At 54.7% G+C, this 14,270-nt stretch overlaps 1 protein-coding gene across 1 annotated transcript in view; it reads right to left on the bottom strand.

Moving 5' to 3' along the window:
* DCHS1 (dachsous cadherin-related 1) overlaps window positions 1–14,270 on the bottom strand; it is a gene marked incomplete at both ends in the record, with an annotated part of 31,816 nt that overhangs the window by 14,625 nt on the left and 2,921 nt on the right. Inside the window, 8 exon segments of the mRNA XM_009578276.1 lie at window positions 3–446; window positions 2,516–2,673; window positions 2,854–2,950; window positions 7,825–8,012; window positions 8,220–9,239; window positions 9,614–9,850; window positions 10,890–11,121; window positions 11,235–11,423. Coding sequence (XP_009576571.1) covers window positions 3–446; window positions 2,516–2,673; window positions 2,854–2,950; window positions 7,825–8,012; window positions 8,220–9,239; window positions 9,614–9,850; window positions 10,890–11,121; window positions 11,235–11,423 — 2,565 coding nt within the window.

Below are 14,270 nucleotides of genomic sequence, written 5' to 3'. Positions count from 1 at the left end.
CTGTTGGGCCCCACACCGTCCCCGTCCAGCGCCTGGAAGGGGAAGATGGACGAGCCAGCCTGGGCATTCTCGGGCACCACGATGGTGATGGGGTCTTCAGGGAAGGTGGGCGCCTGGTCATTGCAGTCCTGCACGTGGATCTGTACTAGCACCAGTCGGCTGGAGGGATAGCCGTGCTGCGTGTCCTCAGCACTCACCTGAAGCACGTGCCGCGCCCCAGCTTCATAGTCCAACTCCCGGGCAGCGTAAATCTCCCCCGTCACACTGTCAACCACAAAGGTGCCATCCCCACCGCCTCCTACCACTGTGTAGGTCAGCTGTCCTCGCGCAGGGGCATCTGGGGGTGCCACTGAGCCGATCACAGACCCCGGCTTGACCCCCTCGAGAGGGTGCAGTGTCAGCACAGTGGCATCAGGCCGTGGCAGCACCCGGGAGGACGGCAGTACCTGTGAGGAGAGGCAGCAGTGAGGGGCACGCGCCAGGGTGCTGTGTGCCAGGAGGTCCTATCGGGGAGCCAGTGGAGAGAGGGACATGGGCCCTGCAGAGAGCAGGTGTCGGGAGGCAAGGTCTCAGCTCTTGTGGCCTAACAGATGAACAGCAACCTGAAAAACATACTGAGAGTAAGTGCGGGTTTGACAGGGTGAAAGACGAGCTTCACCTGGGGAGCTAGGGTAGGTGAGGACAGACAGAGCTGCTGACTGGGCAGAGAAGGTTCGGGGGGATCTTATCAAAGTATATCAATGCCTGCAGGGAGGGTGCAAAGAGGGCAGAGCCAGGCTCTTCCCAGTGGTGCCCAGTGCCAGGACCAGAGGCTGTGAGCACAAACTGACACGCAGGAGGTTCCCTCTGAACGTCGGGAAACACTTTTCACTGTGAGGGTGACCAAGCACTGGCACAGATTGCCCAGAGAGGTGGTGGAGTCTCCATGCTTGGAGACAGTCAAAAGCCACCTGGACATGGTCCTGGGCAACTGACTCTGCGTGGCCCTGCTTGAGCAGGGTGATTGGACAAGAAGACCTCCAGAGGTGCCTTTCCACCTCAACCATTCCGTGAGCTTGTGATTCTGTGATTGTGTTACATACTGCAAAGGCAACAGGCACCAGCAGAAACAATTCTGCAAAACATAAGCAAGAGTGGGCAAGAAGAGAGGTAACGCTCATCCAGATGAGAGGCACAGAGGAGAAAGATAACCCAGTACGACCCAAAGATAAATAAATACTATCGCTACTTTTATTAAAGATACCGAAGTTAATTTGGGGATGAGGTGCACCTGTGGATGGGAGAGAGGATGCATGAAAAGCAATAGTGTTATCTGAAGGGAAAACGTGTTGAAGAACTCAGCGCACTCATGCCAAGGAGCTGGGGAAAAAGGGAATACAGCAAACCTGTCAGCCCAGAGGGGTATCAAAACTACCGACTGTCAAGCAAATAGCTACATTATAGGGATGCAAACAAGCACTTCAGGGACAACCAGCCTGCCAGCGTGGCCTCAACATTTTGAAGGCTGTAGAACAACTTTAATGACAAGAACAGTTACAGACATGGCATGAAAAGGAAATGGTATAAAATGTATTGTGGAATGGCTAAAGGCAGATGTGTCTGGTGCTTGTCTCCTCAAAGTCAAAGGAAACGCAGTGTATCTAACTCGTCTGGGTTTTAGCTGGGCTCTGATGCAGTAGCACATGGGAGATCACTCATTAAACTGGGGAAAGGCACAGTACGAGTATGGCTGTGTGATGGAAAGGACTAAAAGATCAACTGGCTCAAGGAGAGTGATTAGCAGGCCTTTGCAGAGATGGCTTTTGGTGCTGACATTCACTTTTGATAGGTGCAAGGGCAAAAGAAAGCTAAGTACGTTATGAACTTGCTGATGATGTTAGAGGGCACTGCCAGCACAGGGAAGCAGCAGGATATCAAACAAGGATTGTCAAATGGCCTTGGGAACTGCAAGAACAGGGACAGGAATATGTGAAATGGTGTACTGTGGAAGTGCTTGACTAAGGGGAAACCGGAGTCTCTGCTGTAAAAGGAAGCTCATTACTAACAACAGAGAAAGGACTTGGCTGTCTGGGCAATACACCAGACAGTGAGTGCCAAAGTTACAGGGATCTGAGGAACACCCTGCCTGTCAGGAACACTGTTTTCAGTAGATGCTGGGAAGAACTAATCTCTCTGTGCAGGGGACCTCTAAGGTCTTCCCTGCAACAGCATATTTAGGACAGGGTTGGCTGTCCAAGTCTGGAAAAGGCAGAACTGCTTACTATTAATGCTGTTGACCACTTCACAAATGAGAACACGCACAGCGGCAGATAGACCCATCCCTTCCCGTCCCAGGTTCTCCACACAGATTTTAGGGCTGGATCAACAGCCGAGCAAGGGCAGAGGGTGCCTGGGATGAAGGCGGTGGAGGGTGAGAAGGTGGGGAGGAAGGCTGCCAAGGAGCTGGATGGTGTCCTCCAAGGGGCGAGCGAGGGGTAGATGGTGCAGGGACAAGGGGAGCTGGGGTGCTGGATACCTGAATGCGAATGATGGCTGACGTACTGCGAGGCACCGTGCCCCGGTCACTGGCTGTCACAGTGAAGATGTACTCAGCACGATCAGACCGGCGTAGAACTGTGGCAGTCCGCAACTCTCCAGTAGCCATGTGCAGTGTGAAACGCTCTGCCCAGGCTCCTGCAGAAAGAAGGTGAAATGCTGCAGGGAGAGGCAGAGAGGAAAGAGGGCAGGGGGCAGGTAGGGATGGAGGAGGGAGTGCGGTGTGGCAGGGCTTGGGCAGCGGGCACCCATCTGCCCACAAGGGTGATGGCTGCAAGGCAGAGAGCAGCATCAATTAGTCAGTTCTGCAGCTCATACCTATCAGTGAGTAGATGATGGTCCCATTCTCACCCTCGTCGGGGTCCTTGGCCTGCAGGGAGGCGACTAGAAGTCCCGATGGCTTCTCTTCCAGCACCTGCAGCACAGCCCAGGGAGCAGCTGAGTGGCACAGGGCACCCTTCAGACTACCGCCACAAACCCCCGAGCATGGCACAGGATCTGCACCTTCCTACACCAGCCCTGCACCTCGCCCAAGGCACAGACCCCCTGGCAAGACCCACAGGCTGTGCCTGAGGCCGGACAACATGGAGAAGTCCGCAGCAAAGCTGGCAAAGGGAGTTTCTGCCTTGCCAGCCCTCCTCCCATTCTGCCTTGTTTAACAACCAGCTTAGCAGTGTTGGGGCATGCTGCAGCAGTGAGCTGCAGGGTGATCGGAGGACACTATTTCACCCATGTTACACCCAAAGCCTCTACAGTTAGGAAAATCCAGGGCTTCACGACAGTCCCGGTTCTCGCTGCCCCCAACAGACCCCTTCAGCTGCAAATGCAAAGGTGTGAGCGCTGACAGGCTCAGAGCCCAGTCACCCTGCCAACTGAAGGTGATGTTCAGTTCCCACCAGCCAGCCCAGGGAGGTTTGCGATCTCTGGAAATGCAGCTGGCAGTTCTTCCTGGGCTCTGGACTCTTAGGGCTTTTCCCTTCTCTCCTCTGTTCCAAGTTAGCACTGCTGACTGCTGGTCTGTAGGCACTTAAGACCACCATTTTATGCCAGTGCATCACAGTACCATCAAGACATTAATTATGCACGTGCTCAGCTAACCCCACATTCTGAGGTGAGTTACCAGCTTCCTGACAGAGACCACACGTAACAGCATTGCATGCAAGCACCTTTCCTGGATAGTTATGGAAATGGACGCATCCCCATTACTGCCCCTCCCCACCTATCAGTTTTTGGGAGTACCCTCAGCAAACAACCCATGCCTGCTGGCAGACCTGTCTCTCCTCCAGCACCTACCCAAACCTCACCGGTAGAGCAGGTTCCCCGCTTGGCACAGACTCTTCCACACCAGAAGACATCAAATTCACATCCTGAGGCTACAGACCTCAAATTCACATCCTATCAGCACATCCCTCAGCACAAATCATCCTCACAGATCCAGCTGTGCTAGGTGATCTCTGTGTGGTACCACTTTAATGCATTTATGAAAAAGCCAAGTGGAATCCGAGCAAGGATCCAAGGAAAAAGGCTGCAAGCTCCTGAGAGGAGGCAAGTGTCAATGCCTGGCACCACGCTGGTGGCGCTCGGGAGGGGAGACCAGAGGAGCTGGACTTGTTTAGCCAGGCCAAGCAGTGATGTGACTGCACTCTGTAAACACTGGGGAGAGGGGAGGGAAATGCCAAGGAGGGAGAAGAGCTGTTTAAGCAAAAACACAATATTGGCACAAGAACAAATGAGTATAAAGTGGTCAGAAATTAGTTTAGGCTGGAAATTAAGAAACGGTTTCTAACTACCAGATCAAGGAATCTGGAACAGCATTTCACAGCAGTGATGGAGGCAGAAGACCTTCTAAATATAGCTTGGCTGCTTGTGAAAGGGAGTGTCTGCGTGGACACCTCTGAGTGGGGCCATGCTTAGGAGGCCCCTTCCAACCCCTCTTCTGTAAGAGGCTGGGGCAGGGCCTGCCCCCCGTGCGGTCGCTAGTTGCCCTCAACCAGGGTACAAGGGGCTCCTGCTTCGCGTGCACGGCCACACTCCTCCTCCACAGGGAATCAAACTCCGTCTGAGGAAAGCAGTGACTCAGCAGAGGAGTTCAACGAGCAGCATCCACACAGGCTCCACATACACAGGCCATTTCAGATGCACAAACAGAGGAATAAACAGCAATAGAATGGTCTTGCCTCTGCAAAAACCTCAGCCTTCGTAAAATTGCCACCAGGCAGGCTTGTGATGTCTGATGTCCACCCTCCAAGAAGGTTGTTACAAATACCAGCCTGGTCCAAAGATCAGAGAGCCATCTTAACCACTCGCACAGCTCTGACAGTGACTGGCAGTGGATATATAGAGAAGATGCGAGAAGTAGGGTACGTATGGAATAATCCTCCTGTGAAACCTTCCCAGCTTCCAGCAGTCTGTGGCTAAGTCACTTCCTGAGCCACAGATCATATTTTTGTCCAACAGCCTTTGATGGATTTTTTTCTTTCCATGAATTCATCTAACTTTGAACCCATGCAACTTTTGGCAATGATTTCACAATTTAATTATGTTCTGCATGAAAAAGTACTGCCTTTGTTTATTTTAAACCTGCTGCCTGGTCATTTCTGATGGAGCTGCCTAGGTCTTGTGAAAAAAGGAACTTCTAATTTCCCCATGACTTTCTCTGTGCCATTCACTGCACACCTCTGTTATATTCTTGTAGTTTCTTCCATGCCAAAGAATGTTCAAGTATTTTCTTTCTGCATGGAAACCATTATCTACTGGAGATCACATTAACATCCTTTTCTGAACCTTTTCTAGCACTACTGCTTATTTAGTGGAATGGAGGCAGGGCAGAGAGCGTGTGCAGAATTTGAGATGTAGGGTAATGATGTTTTCTTTCATTCTCTGTTTCTTTTCTAATAAAACTCAGCATTCGATTTGCCTTTTTGACTGCGGCTGAGCCCTGAGCTGACATCTTCACAAAGCATTCACGGCGATGCCCCAGTCTTCTCCCTAAACTTAAGTAGCCAGTTCAGAGTCCACCACTGTGTAAGTGAAATTCATATTGTCTTTTGCCATGTGTATCACTTTCCAGTTAACAACAGTGAATTTCATCTCCCATCTTCTTTCCTAATTGAACAGTAGAACAAGATTCTTCTACAGTTCTTCACAGGGAGCCCTAACCTTTATTACTATGAATAGACCAGTAACGTCAAAAAACAAGCACCTCTTCTGGAGGATATACGAAAATGCTAAATAGCAAGGATACCAGCACCAGCCCTAGGCACCCACCAGTGACATCCTCCCTCTGTCAAAACAGACCACTTCTTCCTTCCCTTTGCTCCCTCTCCCCTTTCCTAGCAATCATTCCCTGGGAGGATCCATTACTGCTGCAGTTCCTGCGTGAACACCAGCTGGTCCTGCCAGTGCGTTACCAATGTGGCGGACAAGCTCATCTCACAACCCTACAGTGGGAGATACCCCTCCAGGTGATGCTTAAAGCAAGGTGCCGATACAGAAATCTCCCTCTGCTTTGCCTAATGAACAATAATATGAATATTTCACTGAGCAAGTCTGCAATACATCACTGAGCTTTGCATTTATCATTCAGTTTTAACTTTTCCCTCCGAGCCTTTCTTCTACACCTAAATCATGATTAGAAGTGGCCTCTTCCTGTGCTTCACCCTTCTCTACCAGTGTTTGTAGCAGGAGAGCTTCAAACCAAAGTGCCCAAATACTTGTTTAGTTCAAAACTGTCATAGCATTTACCTGCCTTCAGGACTCTAAATCTGTCCCAGCCTTGCTCTGCCTCCTGAAGGATGCATATGCTTTTGTGGTAGCTTTGTATAAGAGACCTCCCGAGCTCTAGCAGGACACTCCCAGCATTTCATGCCCCCAAACACTGGAATGAACTGCAGAGCCTGCTGTGTGAGTGTGCGGCGGGTGTCCCCGCACAGGAGACGGGACACTCAGCAGACTGCAGACACAGAGTGTGAGCAACGCCATTTTGCAGAGCCTGTTCAGCTGCAGTCTCAGCAATGCCACAGTCCTGGCTGGTCCCTGGCCTGCAGGAGTGATTCAAAGGCGAGAACCTTGATCAGAGAGAGGACAAGACTAACTTTGCCTTCCTCTGCCTCCACCAGGCCCTGAGAGATGCCTCCATCCAGGCCAAGCCTTGCCAGTTTTGCAAGCAGAGAGTGCCAGCTGGCCATGCAAGGAGGCGGCTGGGCAAGGGACGGCTGCGACCTGGAACAGGAAGGGAAAAAGTAATGAACAGGGAAGGGCCGCCTAGAGACGCAGAGCGTCCCCAGGGTCCTGTGCTGATGGCCACCCAGGCGCAGCCGTGACCTGCCAATACAGTCCTGCCTGCTCTGACCTGCCTCCAGTGTGCATCTCAGGCAGGACCTGTGACAGAGAAAGGCTGCAATCACCGTGATGTTTTAAACCCAGCACGGCGCAAGTGGCTTTGAGCACACTGCCTGAAGTGCAGCAACATGCAGAGCAGGCACATCCTTTCGGTTGCAGGTTCTCCCCACTCCGTGCAGAGGCGATGAGGACAGGGCCTCGATTGCCCATCCTGCTCCGTGGCTGCCAGCACCACTCAGCCGGCTCCAGCGAGCCCTCGCCACACACCCCACTCCACAGGGGCCACAGCAGAGCAGATGCAGCCAGCTGGGGTGGAAGGTTGGTCCTCACCCACTTCTGCTGAGCAGCACAGACATAACTCGGTCTGCAGCACACTCAGTGCCCAGGTGACCGCTGCCACCACACAGTGCTGAGAGGGAAAGCTGGGCTGGGACCCATAGCAGATTCTCAGAAGACCCTTGTGAGTGCAAAGTCCAGCTGGGCAGTGCTTTCTTCACCTCCCAGAAAGCTGAGTGGCTATACCAAAAGTCCTGAGACCCAGAAGTTAATGGCACGCCGTGCCTCCCTGCCTGCAAGTGTTTTACCCCTGGCTCCGCTGGGTCAGGTTTAGGGCTCTCTTTCGCCTTCCCTCCTTGCAGGCATGTGTGAGCCAAGAGCTTCTGCCTGCTGGTCAGTCCTGTCGGTCTCAGAGCCCTCTGCAGTCCTCACCTGCTCTGTGCACAGGGATGTCTGTATTTCCCAAGGACGTGCCCATCTTACCACATCTCAATCAGATTTACCAGACTGCCCTGGCTGCTGCACGGATGCAACTTGTGCCTGCTTACCTCCCACCCTGAAACTCTCCTGGGTGCCCCTGCCCACTCCCTTTCCCCCTGCAGAACCACCTGCCCCCAAACCCAGAGGCTATCACACCCCTGCCTCACCAGGGCTCCAGCCTGCTGCCCCTACCTGCACGGGCAGCTCCTGACCACTGGCCACGTGAAGGAAAGCAGGAGCGTTGTCATTCTCATCCAGCACAGTGACATAGATGGTTCCTGTGGCACTGCGGGGTGGTGCTCCCCCATCCTGCACGATCACCAAGAGCTGGTAGCTGGACTGCTGCTCCCGGTCCAGGCTATGCTTGGTGCTGAGCTCCCCTGTGAGGGAGAAGGGGGGACACAGCTCAGCCCAAAAACCTCTTTAGAAAAGGGCCTGTGCTCAGCTACGTTGCTGGGGAGCCCAGCACCACAGGGATAGGAAGATGAATATTATGTTGCGGCACTGGCCTGGCCCGCATCACTTTTGACTTGCCCTGGGCTTTCTCCCCAGCCAGCCCCAGCCTAGGAAGCCAGGAAGTCTCTCACCTGTCTGTGTGTGGATAAGAAAGTTGGGATCATGCTGGAGCAGGCGGTAGGTGAGCCGGCTGTTCTGCCCAGCATCCCGGTCACTTGCCATCACCCTCCCCACACTGCTACCAGGAGCCTGATTCTCAGGAACAGTGAAGAAGTAACGCTCCTCACTCAGACGGGGGCTGTTGTCGTTCTCATCAGTGATGCTGATCCGTACAGTGCTGGTGCCCGTTTTCCGGGCTTCCCCCCCTGCACCACTGCCTCCTGCCGAGGCCAGCACTGTGAGCACGTACAGGTCCCGCGTCTCCCGGTCCAGTGCGCTTTTGACATACAGCCAACCACTCTCAGGCATGATGCCAAAGCTGGCAGCATCCCCATCTGCACGCAAGTGGTAGGTAAGGGTCGTGGACTCTGCATCGCGTGCCAGGGCCCGCACCTGCAGGAAGCGGGTGGAGACAGGCACACCTTCCCGCACCTCCACGCGGTAGGTGAGCGTGTCAAAGATGGGTCCGTTGTCGTGCTCGGCTTGCACATGCACCAGCAGCGTGAACGTGGAGCTGAGCTGGGGAATGCCGCTGTCTCGGGCCACGATGGCCAGCCTGTAGGCTGCGCTGGCTTCATATTGCAGGGCCCCGATCAGTCGCACCGCCCCCGATGAGCGCTCCACGCTGAAGGTGCCATCACCTCCAGACACCAGCTCAAAATTCACCTGACCGTTGGCACCGCTGTCACGGTCCTCGGCCTGCAAAGTGTACACTGTAGTCCCAGGTTCTGTGGCCTCTGGCAGCAGAATGGAGTCGGAGGGGGCTGGGAACACTGGCACATTGTCATTCACGTCTGACACAGAGATTTTCACACGTGTGTTGCTATAGGCAGGAGGTGAACCGCTTCGGGCCTGGACATCCAGAATGAGGACTGCCTGGGACTCGTGATCAAGAGGCAGGCTGGTGCGTAGCTGCCCGGAGGCAGAGTCGATGGAAAAGTAGCCATGAGGATCCCCGGAGGAGATGGAATAAAAGATGTCATCAGCATGACCTGTGGACAAGGAAATGAAGACTGGAAGAATGATTTGTGTACCCAGCTCGCCTCCTCAGCCCCCTACAGACAGCAGCAGAGCTGGGCAGTGCTGTCTGCAGCAGATTCTGGTCGGGAGGTGCACAGTAGCACTGTGTACATGTGCATGTATGCACAGATGCATGTGCACAAGCGTGTGTGTACACACGTGTGTAAGCACATGTGTGAGAGCATGCACTGAGCTGAGTGACAATCGCACTGGTGCACATTCAGATGTGCGTGCCTCTGTGCGTGCGTGGAGCTCCCAGAACAGGGCTGCTCTGTGAGGAAGTGTGGTACCGGACCTTCAAGATGATGCAGGGACGGGGAAAGTGGTTGCACACAAAAGGCCGTACCTGGAGGGTTCTGGGCCCGGACAGCCCCCACACTGGCACCCTGCAGCATGTCCTCAGGCACTGTGAAGAAGTACTGAGCTTGCTCAAAGACAGGGGGTGAGACCGTGCCCTCCACGATGCTGATGTTCACCCGGGCATTTGGCTGTGCCTGTAGGCCCCCACCATCTTGTGCAGAGATCACCAGCTGCACCAGGGTGTTGGCTTTACCGCTCAGGGACCATGAGAGGGAGATGACACCTAGGGAAGAAAGCAGTTCAGAGGGCACTATGCCTGCACCCCTGCCTGTCATCCGGCATCAAGGGAACAGGCCAAACCATAAGCTTGAAAAGAAAGAGCTAAGGGGGCAGCAAACAATGCGCGTCGCAGGGGAGAGCTCGCCGTGGAAGAACTGGAGCAAAGAAGAGGAACCCTCCTGGGAAAGCCTCCCCAGATCTTCCTTTCTCAACCTTAAGCCCAGCCCTGAGCTAAGCAGTGGTAAGGGCTGGGTGAAACGAGCCAGAGGGCAGGTCTTGGGAGAGGGAAAGGAGGGACTAGGGTTTCCAATGTGGGGCGCAGGGTGAGGGTCACAGCAGGTGGGATCCGGGCTGTGGGGAGGGTCTTGGAGGAAATGTAGAAGTGAAGGACCGTCCTCGACAGGCCCTACAGAGGAGGCGGCCCTGAATTAGGATGGCTGGTAGGCCTGTCTCACCCCAGACACATTCTGGGAACTTGGGGACCAGTGTGGAGAGAGCCTGAAGCCTGTGCTGAGCACAGGACACTTGCCTGTCCTGCTGCGAGCCCCTGGCACCACACGCCCGTGCAGTCACCTCCCCAGCAGAAACTGCTCTGGCTTTGGTGGCCAAAGCAAGGCAGAGCAGATGCAGCCAATGAGAAAGGTGGGACCGAGTGCGACAGAGAGTTATAGGGAAGGAGACTAAACTGAGCAGGGGAGAGAAGGGAACTGGGCAGGGACAAGAAACTAAGCAGGATACAGCCTGATGGGGCAAAGCAGCATGCAGGAGGAAAGGTGCAGAGAGTCAGGAATGGGGAAAGAGGGAGAGGAAGGAAGATGAGGAACAGAGCAGGGAGGTCAGAGACTGAGTCTGGGAAGGGGCTGCCAGAGGCTCAAGAAGCAGAGGCAGGGAAAATGTGGCAGGGAGAGGAACAGACATATTCTGGGGGCAGATTGCACTGCTGAGATGGCCAAGCAGTGACCCTCAGGCTGGCTTTTACACCTGCCCGCATCCCCCTACTCTGATTGCTGCCTACTCTGGCTGCCCCCTGAGCTCCGTCTCACCTGTGTCCTTGTTGAGGGAGAAGAGAGGGGGTGAATTTCCCAGGACAATGCGGTACGTCACTTTCCCGTGCAGCCCCTCATCCTTGTCGTGGGCAGTAACACGCAGCACAGCTGTACCTGGCATGCTCTGTGTGCTGATGCTGGCAGCATACTCCAGCGGGTAAAACACTGGCCGGTTGTCATTTATGTCCTCCAGGAAAACCTTCACATACACCATGGAGTTCAGGCCACCCTGTGGAAGGACCAGGTCAGAGATGGTGCAAAGAGCAGGGGCAAGGACAACAGTATCCCCTGCACAGTGCTGAATCAGCAGTATCGCATCCCCACGGCCTCTCCAGCACTCACCCCATCAACAGCAGTGATGGTGAAATCATAGGCAGACGTGCCCTCATCACGATCCAGAGGCTGCACAGTGCACAGCTGCCCCGTGTGCTTGTCGATGCTGAACTGCGTGGGGACAACACTGCCGATGCCAGAACCAATGGAGTAGGAAAGTGAGCCAAATGTGCCGCTGTCTGCATCTGTGGCTGTCACCTGGATGAGGGAAGGCACTACATGAGCAGGGCCAGCATCACAGAGAAGATCACCAGCCAGACCCAGCCCGTCACCACCACCACCTCCACAACCCAGTGCTGCCGTCTGCTCCGTGGCCCACAACCAGTACACCATCCTCAAAGCTGGCCACAGTAAAGCAGACCGGCAGTTACTGCCTCAACCCTGCCTTGTCCCAGACAAGCCACCACCTCCTCTGCAGCCCTCCCTGCAAGAGGACAGGGCCTCCCAGGGTCTCACTGGCAGCAGAAAGTGCCCTGGGCAGTGCTGCAGGCAGCTGTGGGGCACGCCAGGATCAGCCTATGCTGGCCCGGTCCCTGTGAGGGGACACAGAGGTGGGGGAGCACAGCATTGCAGACTTGCAAGAGCTGCACCATGCTTTCTATGCACAGTGCTGCCACGGGTCCCTGCACCACGAGAGGTGCCTTGTTTCAGGTGATACCTCCCTTCTTGCACCCCTGGGGCAACATCCACGAGCCAGGTCAACAGACTTGCCCTAGCAAAGGAAAAGGCCATACGGAGAGGGGGTGCAGAAAGGCCAAGCCTCACACAGATGCCAAGGATCTAGCACACCCATTGCACCCAGCTTGATCGGCCAGCCAGACACAACCCACACTTTCGCAGCAGCTGCCCCTGGCCCTCTGTTCCTTCTTTTCTGCAAAGCCACTTAAGACAAGACAGGAAGAAAAACAGCCCCCTTTCACCATGACCCCGTCTCTGTCCTGCTCTCAGAGCTCTGTGCCCAGCAGCCCTGGGCTCTGAGGATGGTGACTGAAGGTGGCATTGCCCTGTGACAACCACGGCCCTCCGGAGCCTGGGGCACATGAACTGCATTTGCAGTTACGGACACAGCAGGAGGATTAAAACTGCTCCCTGCTTGCAAGGCTCCAGTTCCTCCTTGGGCTCCTTGCAGAGCGCAGGTCAGCAGAAAACAGCTCCTTCCCCCTGACCCCAGCATCACTGCCCATGGCTCATCCACCAGCTGGGAGCTCTGCACAGAGAACAAAGCTAGAGGACGGAGCCAGGAGGGAGGCAGCTGGGCCAGGCCCGGGTGAAGTGGAGTTCAGGCCTCGTCAGCCACAGCTCCTCCCAGCAGCAGCGCTGGGGCCTCGGCTCCCGTGAGCGAGAAGCACAGGAACGTTGCACACGCGCCAAGGAAAGGGCCCAGCTGGGGGCTGCAAACAGCTCTTTCCTTTGGGCAGGGCCCCTAACCTGAGCCACTCACCCAATCATCAGAGATGGAGGAACAACAAGAGAGAGTACAGAGAACGGCTGGGCCAGGGAAGAAAAAATAAATCAGGTAGAGGTGGGTCCTCCCTCCCCCCAGACCATCTGCTCTGCACCCCAGGGAGGGGGGGCAGCACCTGCAACACACCCTCACCAGCTCTCCTGCCCTGCAGTCTACGGGGATGCCTGAGGGGAGAAGCTGAGAGCACATCCACAACGAGCACCACGCTCCCTGTACAGAGTACGTGCTCCCCGACCCTGCAGAAGCTGCCAGAAGAAGCGCCGTGAAACAGGATCGCCCTTCCCTGCTCCAGCTGCAGAGCCCTCAGAGCCACAGGTGCCAAGACAGCAGCCCGGCCAGAAAGCTCTTTGGGAAATTGGACCCACCTGATTCCCCCGAGTTCAACATAGAATCATAGAATCATAGAATCATTAAGGTTGGAAAAGACCTCTAAGATCATCAAGTCCAACCGTCAACCCAACACCCCCATGCCCACTAAACCATGTCCCTAAGCGCCTCATCTACACGTCTTTTAAATACTTCCAGGGATGGGGACTCCACCACTTCCCTGGGCACTCCCCCCCTCCTGCCCCAGCTCCCTTTGCTGTGGAGCTGCTCATTTGAGAGTATAAATCTGACCTCACTGACACTGCTGAAACCCGTATTCAGGTTGCCTGTATTCTGGCTCCATGTTGGATATTATTAGTGGGGTAATAGCCCTGCACCAACACACCTGAGCTGTGTGCCATGCCTGGGTTTTAGCTGGTAGCGTTCTCTACCACTGCAGATGGAAATGCACCTGAAACTGATAAGCTGCAACAGCGACTGGAATAGACACTATGTGGCAAATACATGCCACTATGTGGCAAATTAATAACTTCTTTCCTTCAAAAAGAGCTGCTTATCACTCTGAAGGTGCTCTAAAATGCATGTCAGCTGCTTTAATACTCTGTATAGCAACAAGCTCTGCAGCAGAGTAAGATATTTTCCTTGGGCTCCTCAGGCCAAGGGCTCTGGTGCTTTCAGAACAGCCTCACTTCCCCACCTTAACCATCCTCTGACGGTCACCATCCTGAGAAAGATACACACAGGGAAAGCTATCTGGAAACACAGCTTTCTGCCACAGGAGCTGGGTCAGATTTTGGGAACGGGAGAAAGACGAGCTCTCACTATTACGCAGTACGGCACCATCTCCCTGGCTGCTCCCGGTACCCAGAGCCAGCTCCCTGCAAGACCGCCTCATGGAGCCAGTCTGGCATCAGAGGCAAACGGAGCTGTAGAGCCAGGGCAAGGCATCCTCAGAAAAATTCCCCGTTCACACGTGTCCAGCATTCCACCTCCCCATCCTGCTGTGGGACTGTCTGTGGACCAACGGACTAACACAAACCCTGCCTGTACTAGCCCACACAGGGTCCAAGAGAGACCATGTCACTGCTGCACCAGCACTGGTGCAACCACTACTGGAGACTTGCGCCTGGTCCTAGTCTCACTTGGAGCGGTGGTGCTAAGCTGGCGCCCAGAGAAAAGCCACGGGAACAACAGAACACCTGAAGGAGCAGCTAACTGTGTCAGCTCAGTGAGAGGCAGCCGGACAGTTTGCT

This window comes from Fulmarus glacialis, unplaced genomic scaffold (genome assembly GCF_000690835.1).
Source record: "Fulmarus glacialis isolate BGI_N327 unplaced genomic scaffold, ASM69083v1 scaffold11485, whole genome shotgun sequence".
NCBI classification, from domain to species: Eukaryota; Metazoa; Chordata; class Aves; order Procellariiformes; family Procellariidae; genus Fulmarus; species Fulmarus glacialis.
The sequence above is the reverse complement of the archived record's forward strand: the minus strand, read 5'-3'. Positions and strand labels throughout refer to the sequence as shown.